Here is a 14553-nt window from a genome sequence, read left to right as displayed (position 1 = left end):
GCTTCTGTCTTATTACCGCACAATCTGTTTGCTTGACCTTTGGCCTGAGCGCAGTTCCAAGTTATGTGGACAACATCCAAACATATTTTCAAACGTGTGAAGATCGTGACCTTATCAGAAGAGTCTGGAAGTTATATCAGTGCCATCAGAATATTTAATTGTTGAATTTTAAGCATTTAATATTTCTTCTTCTTCTTCTTTTTCCTTTCGGGCTGCTCCCTTCAGTGAATCAACCTTAAAAAGTTAAATAACAAAATTAAAAACATTTATAAATGGAAAGACTGTGTTTTTTTTTTAACAATTGCATTCAATATTGTGTATATTGACAGGTTTCATTTTTTCCTATTAATTTATTTAATTTAATCAAATAATTTCAGAAACTTTTGTACATAAATAGTTTGATATTCTTATTCCAATAACTCCAACAAAATCTATTATTTTTAATTCACAGCTTTTTAAATTAAATATAGAAATTTCATATAACGACACAATAATGGCAACAGACAATAAATACAAGAGATTCTATATCCAACTCTCCAACTTACCAATCAGAATACCAAGTATGCCTGACACTATACACAGAATTTACTTCTTTAAGTGACCTTAGGGATTTAGAATTTTTTTAACAAAGAATATATAATAAAAAATAAAATAGAAATATGCCAACGAAATTATTAAAAATAAATACTTAAATGCTTTAAAAAAAACTACAAGATTCAATAAAATATATTAAAATGTCACAATCAATACTTCCATAGAAAAGGTCAACGTTTAATGATGATTAAACTCGACCAGGTTGTGAAAACCAACAAAAAGAAAAGCGATTTGCAAAGAAAATATTATCGTTTTTCTAACCTAATGAGAAATGACAGAGAAATTCAGTTTCTTATTAAATATATATATTTAGTAAATATTTACAAAACTCGAGCAACGTTTGTTGTGTCGTCATCAACAAGCCTTCCTTTTCGACAAGAAAAGTCCTCAAACACACTCCTCTCAGGGGAGTAAGGGTCGAGGTCGTGTTATCGACTCTTGATGACCAGTTTAATCCAGTCCAGGTAGTTCCTGACTTTGGTGTACACGCCAGGGAAGTATGGGTGCGCACAGCCGATGCCCCAGGACACGATACCCTCAAACTGTCCACCGCACACCAGCGGCCCGCCCGAGTCACCCTGAGGAGGAAAACAAAAACATGTTTCTTTTAAAGTTAATTAAAGGAACGGGTTATCAGGGAAAAATCTATTTCCTTTTGCACCTTAAACTAGAGCACTTTTTCTTTTTCTTTTTTTTGTATTTTAGCAGCCTTTTTATTTTTTCTTCCTGGGAGATATAGAACTAATGCAAATCCACCAGAGGACTCACACGAAAAGCGGAGGCATGATTCTGAGATAGAATTGTTTTCTATCTGGCTGATCCAATGACATCTGAGACATGCCCGTATAGTGTAAATAAAGTTGTAAATTTAATTATGGGAACAGAATAAAACACCAGAGTTGAAGGTTAACAGTTTTTTTTAAATATTTTATAGGAATAATGTGACTGAATAAAGTGAGTGAATGAGCTGAATTTAACATGATGTGCAATGACAATAAAGAAAGTCTAAAGTCTAAAATGTTTAATGCTTTTTAACAGCATTCTTTTAAGAAATAATTAAATTTAATGTTTAAATGTTTTTTTAAGCATTACATTACTTTTTTTTGGTATTTGAATTCATATTGAAGAGTTGATTTCATTTATATATAATTTAATTTGACATAGAGTTTGGTATTCTTATTCCAGAAAATAAAAAAATTATATTCTACATTAAATCGTTTTTAATTCATAGCCTTTTAAATTCAATATTAAAATGTTGGCACGATAAGTCCACTATGATTGGCTGAAAGTTAAATGGAGGAATCAGTGGCAGCTGTCAGGGCTTTGCTGGCCTTAACATAATCAGAAAATACATTGATTTATTAAAAAAAATAAAAGAAATAATATTTTTTTTATTTTTTATTATTGTTTATTTTTCATAAATATGTATTCAATTATTTCTCATAGTCTTTTCTCTTCATTTAATTTATTTACTCTTGCTTGCGCACTGCTTCCAGTATTGTACGTTCATGTGAAAGCTTTCATCCAATCACATTTGAGCAGCCGGTCATGTCTTACCCGAGGCCTTCAGTCGTTTCAGGGGCGGCCCATTGAAATCAACGTCAGCCGAAGGATTGTGTTAACCAATGAGATTCGAATTGGCGACACAACTTCAGTGCCTTGGTAGCTACCCGCGTCACAGCTTCCAAGCGTGAGATCCCCGTCTTTCCTACTCCAGTACCTCAGTATCCAACACTCACCTGACAGGAATCTTTCCCTCCAAAGCGAGAGCCGGCGCACACCATGTTCCTGGTGATCCTGAAGTAATAGTAGCGCCAGCACTCGCTGAAGACCTGCACGTTGACCTCCCTTAGGACGGGCGAGACGCTGGAGCTGTACAGGCTGGTCACACCCCAGCCGCTCACGCTGCACATGGTCAGGTCGCTCAGCGGTGGAGCGCCACCGTCTGGCAGACGCGCGACATCCACCTCGGAATTGATGGACACCGGCTTGTGCAGCTGTGACAGGGAACACATTTAGAAGTGTCGACATGTGCGTTAGTGTTCAAGAATTGATGTTGTCTAAAGTCTTAGAATGTGCCCAGTTAGAGTTCTCGTTTCTCAAGAAATTAGTTTGTTCATAAAGATACAGTGACCGCAAGATATGCGAGCTGGTCAGCAAAAAGAACAAACTGTTTGTGTCTGAAGTTTGTTATCTTCTGAGCAGTGGAATAAAAAGCCAGCAAGGAGAAAGGTGTATCATTTGGGACGAGCCGTGAGAAGCGCCTCCACTCCTTGTTGCTGACGCTAAATCTGGATTCTGACTCTGTTTGTTATCCTAACACTTGTCTCTGTTCTCAGTCCGATCGTCCGGGAGAAAATCCCTGACAGTTAGAGCAACACTTTTCTATTTCAGATCCCCTGAGAGTGTGAATGTGACACCGAACATATATCACAATGGTTGAATCTAACAAATGTTGAAATGTTTTTCAAATGTTTTTTATTGAAGGGTTGTTGTTCTTTTAAGTACTAAATTAATTTTTGATAAATTGACTAAAATCATTCTGATTTAACAATTATTTGGCAATTATAATTACACAAATAATTTCTTAATACAATTCAATCCATACATTGAAAGTTTCAATATTTTAAATGTTTAATTCAGACATTCATTATTCAAGTTTGTACTTTAGTACATTAAACTTGTGTTTACTGCGATTTGGTGACTCTTTTGAATTAACTTCTAAGTGGGTCTAAAGTTAGTGGAATTTCAAAATTACTTGAGAGGCAGAAATATATCTTAATTAGATGCTTTAGTTACCAGGCCCAACAGAAAAAATATATATATATATAAATATATATACTGTATATACAGTATATATATATATATATGTATATACAGTATATATATATATTTGTAGGTTATATTGTCTATCACTGTCTGAAGGTTGTTTTGTTTTCTGTGGAGTAGCATTAGCATGACACGTCAAGATGCTCGTTTCAATAAAGTTCACTCAAAAAATAAACTTGTAAACTAGTGAAAAGGAGAAGAAAAAAACTAATTTTGTACAATTTATTTTGTATTGTTTTTATTGAAAGATAGCTCTGTGAATATACGGCAGTACTCTAGTGGAGGTCGTTGAGTGTTTTCTTCTTCTCTGATTAGTCAAAATGCCTCAACTTGTCGGCGAAGTTCAGATGTTCAACACTTGGATGCTTCAGATGTACGAAGTCAGAACGGGTGCATAAGTCCCACATACGCATAACATGAGATATGTACTCGTACTATTAAGTTGCATTGACGTAACTACATATTCATACTCATAATCCAGAAGGCTAACAAAAAACAAGTGCTGACTATACTTTGTGTACAAGTTCAAGTTACTAAACACGACCTATTTTAGCAGTGATTGAGGTGCAAAACAAATCCGTGACTCACACCTGCAAATTTAAGAGGTTGTGTTTAGTAACTTGTTTGGTAACTTGTTAAGTAAGAGTTAATGTTGTGAGCTTTTGTGTGTGTTGTGTGTTCTATGGAAGCCACGGACAAAGAAACATCAAAGTACCTTCAGCATCATGATGTCGTTGTCGAACGTCCAGTACTTGTAGTGACCGTGTCTGATGATGCCGATGACGCTGTAGCGCTGCTCGGGACCCTCAACCTTCAAGAAGTTGTGCTCTCCGAGGACCACTTCAATAAATTGTGCCCTTCAACCAATCAACGAGGATTGGATTATTGATCGGCCTCCAATGATTCATGAAAGAAACTGTGTCTTTGTAATAACCAACACCAGTAAGTGCCAACTTGTTTTATTTGTAGTTAATTTAATGATTCAAAATGTACTTTTAAAACATTTTAAAGTTATACAATTGATAAGAAATTTAGATAATGATCTTTATTTCTTAAACATCAGACAGAATGTAAGTTAGACAAAGAAAATGATGGGCCACAGAATATCAAGTCACTGGCCGGCAAAAATTTTGACATGTTTTTTTAATCATGAAAGTTATATTGTTGTTAATTATTTTTATTAATACTTGCTTTATTCACAAAACATTCTCAAGCCTAAAAACAGTTTCTTGAGAAATATTTTATATTATAATTTTTTCTCAAGACATTAAAATTCAAGAAAATTAACACTGTCCAACATTTATTTCAAACGCCAAAAAATGTCATCACGTGTACCTAAACTAAAAACATTGTTTGAGGTGATGCGTGCAGTACTTACGGTCTCCAGCAGTGGGCAGCAGACACCACCCACTGAGTGTGGACGAGGGTCGCCGCACAGAAGTGCTGCCTGCGGTACTGAAGTGAAGCCTGGAACTTGTACGAGTAGCGTTGAACTTCATTACCACCAATAATTCTTATGTCAGAGTCCCCAGCTGCCACAGAAAAAACGGATTAAAACACTTCCTGCACAATTCCAGAAAAATAAAATGTCAGGATCTTACCTGCAGGATTTATTAAATATATTACAAACACAGACAGCAGATGAGAAGAAGGGGCTAAATTCATCTTAACTCCTGTCGAGGGGCGAAAAAGATAGGATGTTACTACAAACAAAAAGAAGAAAAAACTGTTTATAATGAATCAGGTTTGAGAGAAAATTATATTTCCGAACTCAACATGTATCTATTTTTTTACTGTGGCTTTCGATCCAAGAATACTTTTGTTCACTTTGAAATCGTCATTGATTTACAGGCAAAGGTGAGCCATTATTTTTTTAGTGTGTTAAATGAATTCAATGAGGTCAGAGTTAAACTAGCAAAAATCTTTCTGACATCTTTTTAAAATGGTTTATTATTTCTAAATAGTATTTGTCTCAGTTATAAATGTATATTTAAGTGTTCATTCCACGGTTCCTTCGTGATGTATATTCAAATAAAATGCACAATTATGAAACAATATTTAAAAAGTTTACAGATTCGATCCAAAGTTCTAACACAGTTTACATGTCCAGCAGATGTATTGTTTTTTTATTTACATTTATTTCATTCATATTATTTCATTATTTCATTTTGTAATGCACCCACAAAAAATCGTGTGTTGTGTTTGATGTCTATAAAGTCAAAACATAATCACACTTGACTATTTAAAACTTGGTAACTTTAATCTTTCTACTTAACCGTTGTGTTATCTTAGGGTCAAGGTGACCTGGAGGTAAAAAAAAAACAAATGTGTTTGTGGTATCCCTTGTGTTGTCGCTGGGTCAAGGTGAACGACCACCACCATTGTATATGTATTTATTGAAGCCAGCCTTGACTCAGAGACAACACAAGGGATACCACAAACACATTTGTTTTCGGACCTCTGGGTCACCTTGACCCTGAGATAACACAAGGGTTAAGCAAAAGTGTTCCTCGTCGAAAAGGTACTGGCCCCCCTCCTGCTGGATAGATGGACAATAACCAACTGCTCTTAATCCAAACTCAAAATACAGGATCAATATCGCTCACCAAAAAAATACTTTTAAAATAACATCACCTAACATCCCTCCTAATGCAAATAACATTTAGAAAAATAAATCATACATTACAAGACATTAAGAAAATATGAAAATAATAGTCATAGCTATACATGACTATATGCTAGCGAACAGGGAAGGAAAGTACATCGCCATGTAATTCATACACGATAGGTCGACACTTTCGTGTCGCTCCTCTTTAAAGAATAGCAACATGGAGTTCAATCATAATCCTTCTTGATATTTAAAGGCATAAACATTTCCAAGTTAGAGCGACTCACCGTTTTAATTTGTCAAGTGTGTAAACAGTCCAGTCTCTCATGCAAGTTTGCTATATGGTCCACCTGGAGAACACTGTGTCCCATTTTATATTGTGACGGGCTCTTTTCATTGTCTCCGCTATTGTCGCCGATGCATCCAAGTGTCACGTTCTGTCTTTCAACGATGGACAGAAGCCTTACTTTCTCAGGCCTTTTGTTCCAGGGTTCGGCCTTTTGTCCTGAAGTGCAGACAAAGTGAGGCCAAGAGATGAAACCCAACAAGCCAGAGATGTGATCGTTTGGGAACCCAGTGACGGTCCAGTGGCTGAACAATGACCGCTGTGATGTCAAGATACAAACTCATGTTCACATCTGCCCGGCAAGTCTTCAAATAGCAGCTTGAATCAGCTCAAAATAAAAATAAAAGTACATAACAATAATACATTTAATGTAAATTATTAAAAAATGTAAACATCAAAGGCATGATGGGACCAAGTAGGAAACGTTTAAATGTAATACTAAGATATTCGAGCAGGTTAAAGTCAGTCGTCACTTAAACCATCAACTTTTATGATTTTTAAACTGAAGCTCTTGTGTTCCTCTCACATTCACCTCTTCTCCCATGTGTATCCTCTCATTGTGTCGTTTGTTTTCCATTCTTTCCTGCCTCAGACCAAAGTCTTTCTTCTTCAGCTATAGTTGCCATACTGTCTCACCCCCGGAGGTGTCACCCTCACCACACGGGGGAGAAGAGCTATAAGGTCCCGAGTCTCATGGCAGACGTCAATGTGTTTGTCATGTGTCCCTGACATACCTGGGTCATGTAAGACAGTAAACCAGAAGGTCTGGTACGTTTAATGGGGCCAGTTCCAAACTGTTGTGAGGGGAAGTCAAGTTTCAGACGCACAGAAGGAAAAGAAAGGATGAAAATGTTGAAAAGTGTTATCATGCCTTTACATTAGAAAGAGGGACGGATATGGCAGACGGACAGAAAGACAGAAAAACAGACGATTGAACGAACAGACAGATAGACAGATGTACAGAAAGACAGCAAAAGTGACAGACAGAGAGTTACAAAATGAGGAACTGAGAGAGGAAGGGAACGATATACATACGGACGGACAGATGGACAGACGGACAGACGGACAGACGGACAGACGGACAGACGGACAGACGGACAGACGGACAGACGGACAGACGGACAGACGGACAGACGGACAGACGGACAGACGGACAGACGGACATACTGACTGAGCGGACCAGACCGAATGATGGACTTAGGGAAAGGAAGACAGACAGACAGAGAGCTAGACAGACAGAATAATGGACTGAAAGAGTGATGAAAAACTGACAGACGGAAATGATGGACTGAGGAAAAGACAGACAGACAGACAGACAGACAGACCAAACAGAATGATGGACTGATAGAAAGACAGACAGACAGAAAGATGGACAGACAAATGGAATGATTGACAGACCGACAGATAGACAGACAGACAGTCAGACAAAATAATGAAGTCACGGACAGATGGCATGATGGACAGACCGACAGAGTGATGGACTGAGGAAAAAACAGACAGACAGAAAGACGGACAGAGAGATGGAATGATTGACTGACAGAGGGACAGACAGACAGGGTTAATGACAAACAGTTCTCATTAAAATATAGTTTTTAATAAGTCAAACTAATGCTTTTGAAGTATTTCCCGTGTAAAAAAAAGTTGCTGATTTCCCAGCTCAGGTTGGACCATATTAATAAGGTTTTAATGAAGGTGGCCTGCAGGGTCGGCCGAGTGGATCCGGGAGACACCGGACGGTCGGAGGTCACGCACTGGCTCGCTCTCCTCCGCCGCTGTGAGCAGCATCAATTATTCAGCCGCCTGTGAATGTGGGACACGAGGAGGTCGGGCGAGTTTGCCCTCCCATGCTGGGGATGATGCTGACTTGCCAGAAGGCGGCTGATGATAATGAGTCATGATTATCATGGCAGACACAGATCCCGCCGTGATTGATGATTCCGTCTGGAGGAGCTGGAGTACAATCACTGTTTTCCTCGTCAGACGGGAAACGTCTACACAGACTCTCGCGGAGGTCCATTGAGAAATTTCAGCACAGGCTGGGATGATGACACCGAGCATACTGATACAGTATAGATGAACCTGCAGCACACGGAACCCACGGTTACCATGGCAACAGCCGAGGGCCCACTGGCTTGTTAGGAGGGTTTCCAGCTCGCGTGTGTTTTTGTGTGTGTGCTCACTGAAGGTGAACTTTATTGCTCGGTTTAGTCCACAGAGAGGTTTTTTCTCGACAAAGTTCAACTGTAGCGACCGAATGTCCGGAACAGAAGTGGGCGTCGGAGAGTCCAGTGTGCCGGGCTGAGGCCCGAGGATTCGTTGGCAAGTTTTCTCGAGCGTTTTTTTTTTTACTCGTACAAGGTTGTGGGTTCATTGAAAGTGCAACATTATCTGGAGGTTTGAAAGCATTGGCTCCTCGTCTCCATCCATTAGGCTGAACGGAAACTTTTGGAAAACGATGACTTCATGTTTATCATGATATTTTTATTTATTTTCATTATTCATCAGGTTTTTTTTTGTCTTTCAAATGTTATTGTATATTTATCGTAGTTCCTTATGGTTTATATTTTAATTAGTGTATTAAATACATAAAATGTATTTATTTTTAAATAATTAACCTTACCAGCATTTGTTGCATTTTTGTGTTGCAATTAAACTTCCGGCTGCTAGATGGCAGCAGTCATTATGTCCTCCGCAAGCAAAGGAACAGAGATCTCTGCGAGGACTGAGGATGAGAGGATACAGTTAACTTTAGCAGCTTTTAAAGCAGATGTTTGGACATATTTTTGTTTCAAAACAAATGTAAGCAGTTACGACTTCCTCAAGAGTCATGTGGTCTGTAAATTCTACTCGAGTCAAGTACTCGACAATACTACAAATATATACTAATGTATTTGAATATGGTATCGTATGTATTGTGAAACGTATCATATCGTCAGATTCTTGACGATACCCACCATTACCCAAAAGTGGTAGCTTCAGAGCAAATTGGCAACACTGTCATGTCCGTGTTGAGTTCATTGAAATGTTTTTGGACAAAACAATTCATGACTCTATTCAGAGCGACATCGTTTTCCATCGCCTTCAGCGACTCTATGTTGACGGTTGGGAAGACCCTGTTGGATAACAAGAACATGTAAGCATAAGGCTTTAGAAGGAACTTATGATTTAGAGGAACTGGCGTCTTCTCTTCCCATTGTGTACCTGAAGCTATTGTCCAGTAATTGCCTTTGTTAAATAAGGCCAGTTGGGAATCCCCCACCCTCAGAATTCAGGGTTTTTGACACCAAAAGGTTGCATTATATTAAATTACTGTCGTCACAAAGTCACCATCCAGACGAGTGGACACCGTGTGATTGTTTTGGACAGTCCTTAAGAGTCTAAGGGACGATGTTTGGTTTTCCATGTAAGGTACAGAGAGTGCTTTTATCTTAGCAAGGAAATCTGAACCAAGAAGGTCTAAATATTATTTATTCTGATCAGTTATAGAAAACGTGTATTTTAAATCCTCTTTTAATGTAAAAAAGTATGTATTTTTTTAGTATATACAGTAGCTATGAGTAAATGAGCAAAGATGGCTGCAGTGATGGGAGATATTTTCCGTATTGACGACATATTGATCACCCCTGACCTTGATAATGTTGATGGTTTATCAGGTTGAGTTGATGTACTTAAAGTGTATTCACCCCATCAAGCAATTCAATTCAGAGTTTGTGTCCAAACTTACAGAGAATGGATGCTTAATTGTTATTTATCTACCAATTGTCTGAAATATAAGCAGTCAAAGAACTATAGAACATAATAAAAAAAGTTCCTAGATCACATAGGTTCATGATATAACTCAGTGATTCCTTGAATTATCATTAAAATTCAATAAAATGGTTCAATGAAAGTGAAAAAGTCATTCATCAGGTGCAGTTACAACAACAATCTTTATGATAGACCTTGACTTGACCAAGGCACTTTGCAGCCAGTGAGTTATGAGAAAATGTAGAACGGTGATATTGTGACACAGCTGGGTCCTCCGTGCGTCCTGGGGGAGTGGGTGTGTGTCACAACTAGACCTGGACTCTGAAAGTGTAGGCCACATCAGAGTGCGAGGGCCCCGGATCCTCTTTCACCATCTTTAACGCCTTTGTTGGGACACAATCTCACAGCGTTTATTCCTTATGGCGGCAGCTGACGTGTCTTTAGATGCTTTAAGTCGAGAGAAAAAAACACTAAACCAGCCGATATAAGACAAATCTGACTTGAATAGCACGTTTTCCACACCTTATTGTGATCCTGAAACCTCACACCTCACGTATATATGCTAAAATAATGTACAATTTTAAATTATTTACTAGGATTTGCATGTATTAAAACATAGCAATGCTACTAATGTAGGAACAATTTCAATATATTTATTTCATAAAATAATAAATTATAAAAGCGTTTTTTTTCTTTTCAAATATAAAATAAAATGACAATAATTAGTATAACCAATAATTAATGTTAGACTACATGTCTATAAATATGATCTTAAAACGAACCTTAATTGAATGAATAAATATATGGATATAAATATATTCATGTGGACATTTGCAAATATAAAAAAGGAAGAAAAGTCATTTATTTAAATTTTAATTAGAATTAGATGAGCAGAAAATAAAAAATAAAAAAGATAAAAAATGTGATGTGAAGACCTTATAAACATGGTATTTCTTAAGATCTTTTTTAAATTCTAACTAAGAAATAAATAGTGAACGTAAAACAAGACAATTCAGTGGAATAAAACGTTTCAACAGAACATTTTCACCTTTAAGAGGACAAAAAAATTGTTTCACACTTTTTCCCTGGACCTTACTTTTACCATTTTACATTAACATTGATTTATTGGGTTTGACGTGTTAACAAAAATAAAAATACATTTAAAAAAGCAGGGGAAAAACACACAAATAGGGTAATATAGAATGTTGTTTAATTAAAATGTATTTATTTTGTTTTATATTAATTATGAGTAATTTATAAATACCATTTTCTTGGTACTTTATTTTTATTCATTGTGTTCTATTAGATGAATATCTTATTATTTCATTCCTATTATTTCATTTTTATCTGGTCCCCTTCTCTGAAGAAGGTTTACATCACTGATAAAATAAAACCCGAGACTAACTTTATTGTTTTCACCTTTTTAATCCTTCATCAGATTTAGGTGCAGGTGAAGCCAAAGGGCCACAAGTCAAAAATCCCATTATGAGCGATGACTGCCCCCATCTGGTGAAGATCTGTTACTATATTAGGAAATATAAACCTAAAATATATGCATTTTAAAATGATTAAAACGGGTTCATCAGTAATATTTGGCGGTTCGCACGTCAAATAAACTAGATTTCATATTTTAAATAAAACGAGTTGTGTGTCAGTGTGACTAGGTTGCAGGAGCCAGAGTGTTGAGCTTCGGAACATCACGACTCGACTCTTCTCTGGGCTGCACCAGAAAACCCCGTGCAGCTCCTCGCAGTTCTCCGTGGGATCCGTGTTTTGCATCGCGCCTGCATTTGCATTCATTCCTCAAATTTTTTTTGTTGTTGCCGCGCGTGTCTTCAGAGCAGAGGCAGGACGCGAGCCTCCATTTTCACAACAACTGCTGGATTCTAACATAATGTTGCCGAAGCTTCTGGAGGTCTGAGATCCTCCGGGGGACACGTGTCTTGGGGGTAAACACACACACACACACAAAAAGGTCTGCGTCCCTGTCACCGACAGCAGCCTCGCCGCCGCCGTTGTTGTTGTTTATTTGTTCCTTTTGTTTCATTTTTTTATTTTGTTCCAACGAGAACCATCTTGGCTTCAGGCTCCACCGTCCAGATCTTTTTTTTTTCGACGCGCGTGGAGATGTCGGAGGTTCTGCCTTTCAGCGAGGACACCATGAGTCACTACGAGGGCGACGAGGGACACCTTTCCTTCACCTGTCGTCTTCAAGACACCAACAACTTCTTCAATGGCTCGCAGAACAAACGTCCGCCGAAGCTGGGCCAGATAGGCAGAAGCAAACGGGGTGAGATTTCATCTTCTACCTCCTCATCATTGCATGCGCAATAACCCCTACCCCTCCTTTATTTAGAGTGTTTCAACACAACATTTGAGTAGTTTAGATGTTTATCATGATGATGATGATGAAGAAGAGGAGGCTGCGTGTGTTTCTGCACACGCACGCACACACACGCACACATGATGATCTGATCATCTATACATGCTACATTCCAACTCTCCAGCATGCTCCCTGCACATCTGCAGCACAAACGCTCCTCACTTGTCAGCTGGAAATACCCCCCCCCCCCCAAACCCCGGATCCCCTTCTCCAACTACCTCTCCACCCCCCCAAAAAAAAGCCACCACATGGAGTCTCCTCATTAACTCTCTCCTCGTCCACAGTTGTGATCGAGGATGAGAATGGCGAGGACGAGGCGCAGAAGAATGGAACAGAGAAGACCCCGGCGGAGGCTTAGAGCGCCAAGGCGGACATCCCACCCCTCCTAACCCCCCCCCCCCTCTTGAAAAGACTATTTCTTCCCAAATGGCGATATTTACCAATCCAAAGACACTGTATATAAGCACTTTGTCTCACGTGGCAGCGAGCAGCTCTTCCACACCCTCCTCTCCACGGAGTGGCGCACACCCCGGCGGGAGATGGTAAAAAGGGAGACCCTCGGGTGGACCCCCCCCCCTCGCCCCTCCTCGCCTCTGAATCCTTTGCGACATATACGCCAACCCAGTAACAAACGGCCGCATTCCCGGGCCTTCGCCATAAAAACCAAAACCCAAGTTCAGCTGGAGGAGGATGGGGGGGGGGGGTTGAGTGGGGTTGGGGGGGCAACGCTGTCGAAATGCAGAATTCAGGGAAGGAAACAGACATAAATCTAATCTATAAAGCACACACTCATTCACTTCTGAATCAACGCCGTTGAGCAATCCTGCTCTTCAGTTTGATTGGCAGTTTGTAAATATTTTGCCGCACAAGTGGGATACGTAACATTCATGATTTTCAGATGTTTTTGCTGCAACTTGAGGCCAGTGTTTTTTTGGTTTTTGGTTTTTTTTTTAGCAATGAATTATTGAAAGTGTTATTTTTTTGTGTGAGCGCCCCCACCTGGACGGGTTGATACACCCGGATCTATTTTTATTGCATTGTGAGTTGTTGTGTGTGCCAAACTCTTCTGTATCGGAAACTTTTTTCTTTTTTTTCCTCCTCATGGACTTTTTTTTTCTCGTCGTTGGGTTGCCATTTTAGGGCTTTTTTTTCTGAAGACACTGAAAACTCGTGCATGGCGAATATAAAATCATGCATGCCTGGCAGAAGTTCTGAAACTCTTGTGTATTCTCGGAGCACCTCGTATACAGCTTTGAATGACAAACCTCAAGAAAACGGTCTTAACTCTGCGTTGTACTGTACAACTCACTTGGACTTGTACGTCGGCCTCATATCTTGTAACAAAGACAACCGTATATCCTGCTAAGTGTTGATTTGGAAATGATGTACTCAATGTATCGGTTTCCTTCTGTTTTCAATCTTGTTTTTGCGATTGTAGCGAAAAACACAAAAGTTTAGTTTTGTATCAGGAGGGGTTAGAGGTCGTAGGTTGACTGACTTTTGGATGTTCTTGTACAGTTTCCTGTTAATGGATGCCACGGAGGGTCAAGTCAGCATTTTCCACTGTGAGATAGTAGCACTGGGATCTTTACACGGAAGGATATTCTTACGAAGGATGTAGTCGTTGGAACAAAGATGAATAAAGATTCAAACCAATGAGCTTGTGAGTCATTTGTTTACGGTTGTATTAGAATGCTAGACAAGGCCACAGCAGTCGATTTCGGAGAACTGAGTCACCCAAACAGGATTTTTAAAAAAAATTTTATAACAGGAATGGGTCAGAACCGGTATCGTGTTCCAATCCCAAAAGAATTGCCAGATCTGCAAATTGCTGTCCTTACCTTTCTGGAACTTACAATCCTCAAGCTTGTATATCCTTCAATGTTGTCCGCTAACATTTCCGGTTGCATTGCTAGCTAACTGCCAATGACACGCCTCTTTTCAGGAAGTACTTCCCACAGGTGGAAGTTAGCTAGCAGGTGAAACATTTAGCATCAATGTGAGCTAAAAAACTACACTATTCTTGCAGTATTCAAACTTCAATGA

General features: G+C 38.8%; 2 protein-coding genes across 2 annotated transcripts; one reads left to right on the top strand and one right to left on the bottom strand.

Moving 5' to 3' along the window:
- Positions 1-1022: 1022 nt before the first annotated feature.
- On the bottom strand, positions 1023-11903 carry LOC148071326 (trypsin-3-like). The gene is made up of 5 exons (XM_087801794.1): positions 11834-11903; positions 4802-4955; positions 4139-4280; positions 2334-2591; positions 1023-1172 (listed from the first exon to the last, which is right to left on the bottom strand). Exons 1-5 carry the CDS (start codon positions 11901-11903, stop codon positions 1023-1025), a joined length of 774 nt encoding a protein of 257 aa, XP_087657920.1.
- camk2n1a (calcium/calmodulin dependent protein kinase II inhibitor 1a) lies at positions 11829-14163 on the top strand. The gene is made up of 3 exons (XM_087801630.1): positions 11829-12073; positions 12211-12414; positions 12792-14163. Exons 2-3 carry the CDS (start codon positions 12252-12254, stop codon positions 12863-12865), a joined length of 237 nt encoding a protein of 78 aa, XP_087657756.1. The 5' UTR covers positions 11829-12073; positions 12211-12251; the 3' UTR covers positions 12866-14163.
- Positions 14164-14553: the final 390 nt, after the last annotated feature.

The sequence above is a fragment of the Callionymus lyra genome, chromosome 10, assembly GCF_982586985.1.
Source record: "Callionymus lyra chromosome 10, fCalLyr1.hap1.1, whole genome shotgun sequence".
Classification (NCBI taxonomy): domain Eukaryota; kingdom Metazoa; phylum Chordata; class Actinopteri; order Syngnathiformes; family Callionymidae; genus Callionymus; species Callionymus lyra.
The sequence above is the reverse complement of the archived record's forward strand: the minus strand, read 5'-3'. Positions and strand labels throughout refer to the sequence as shown.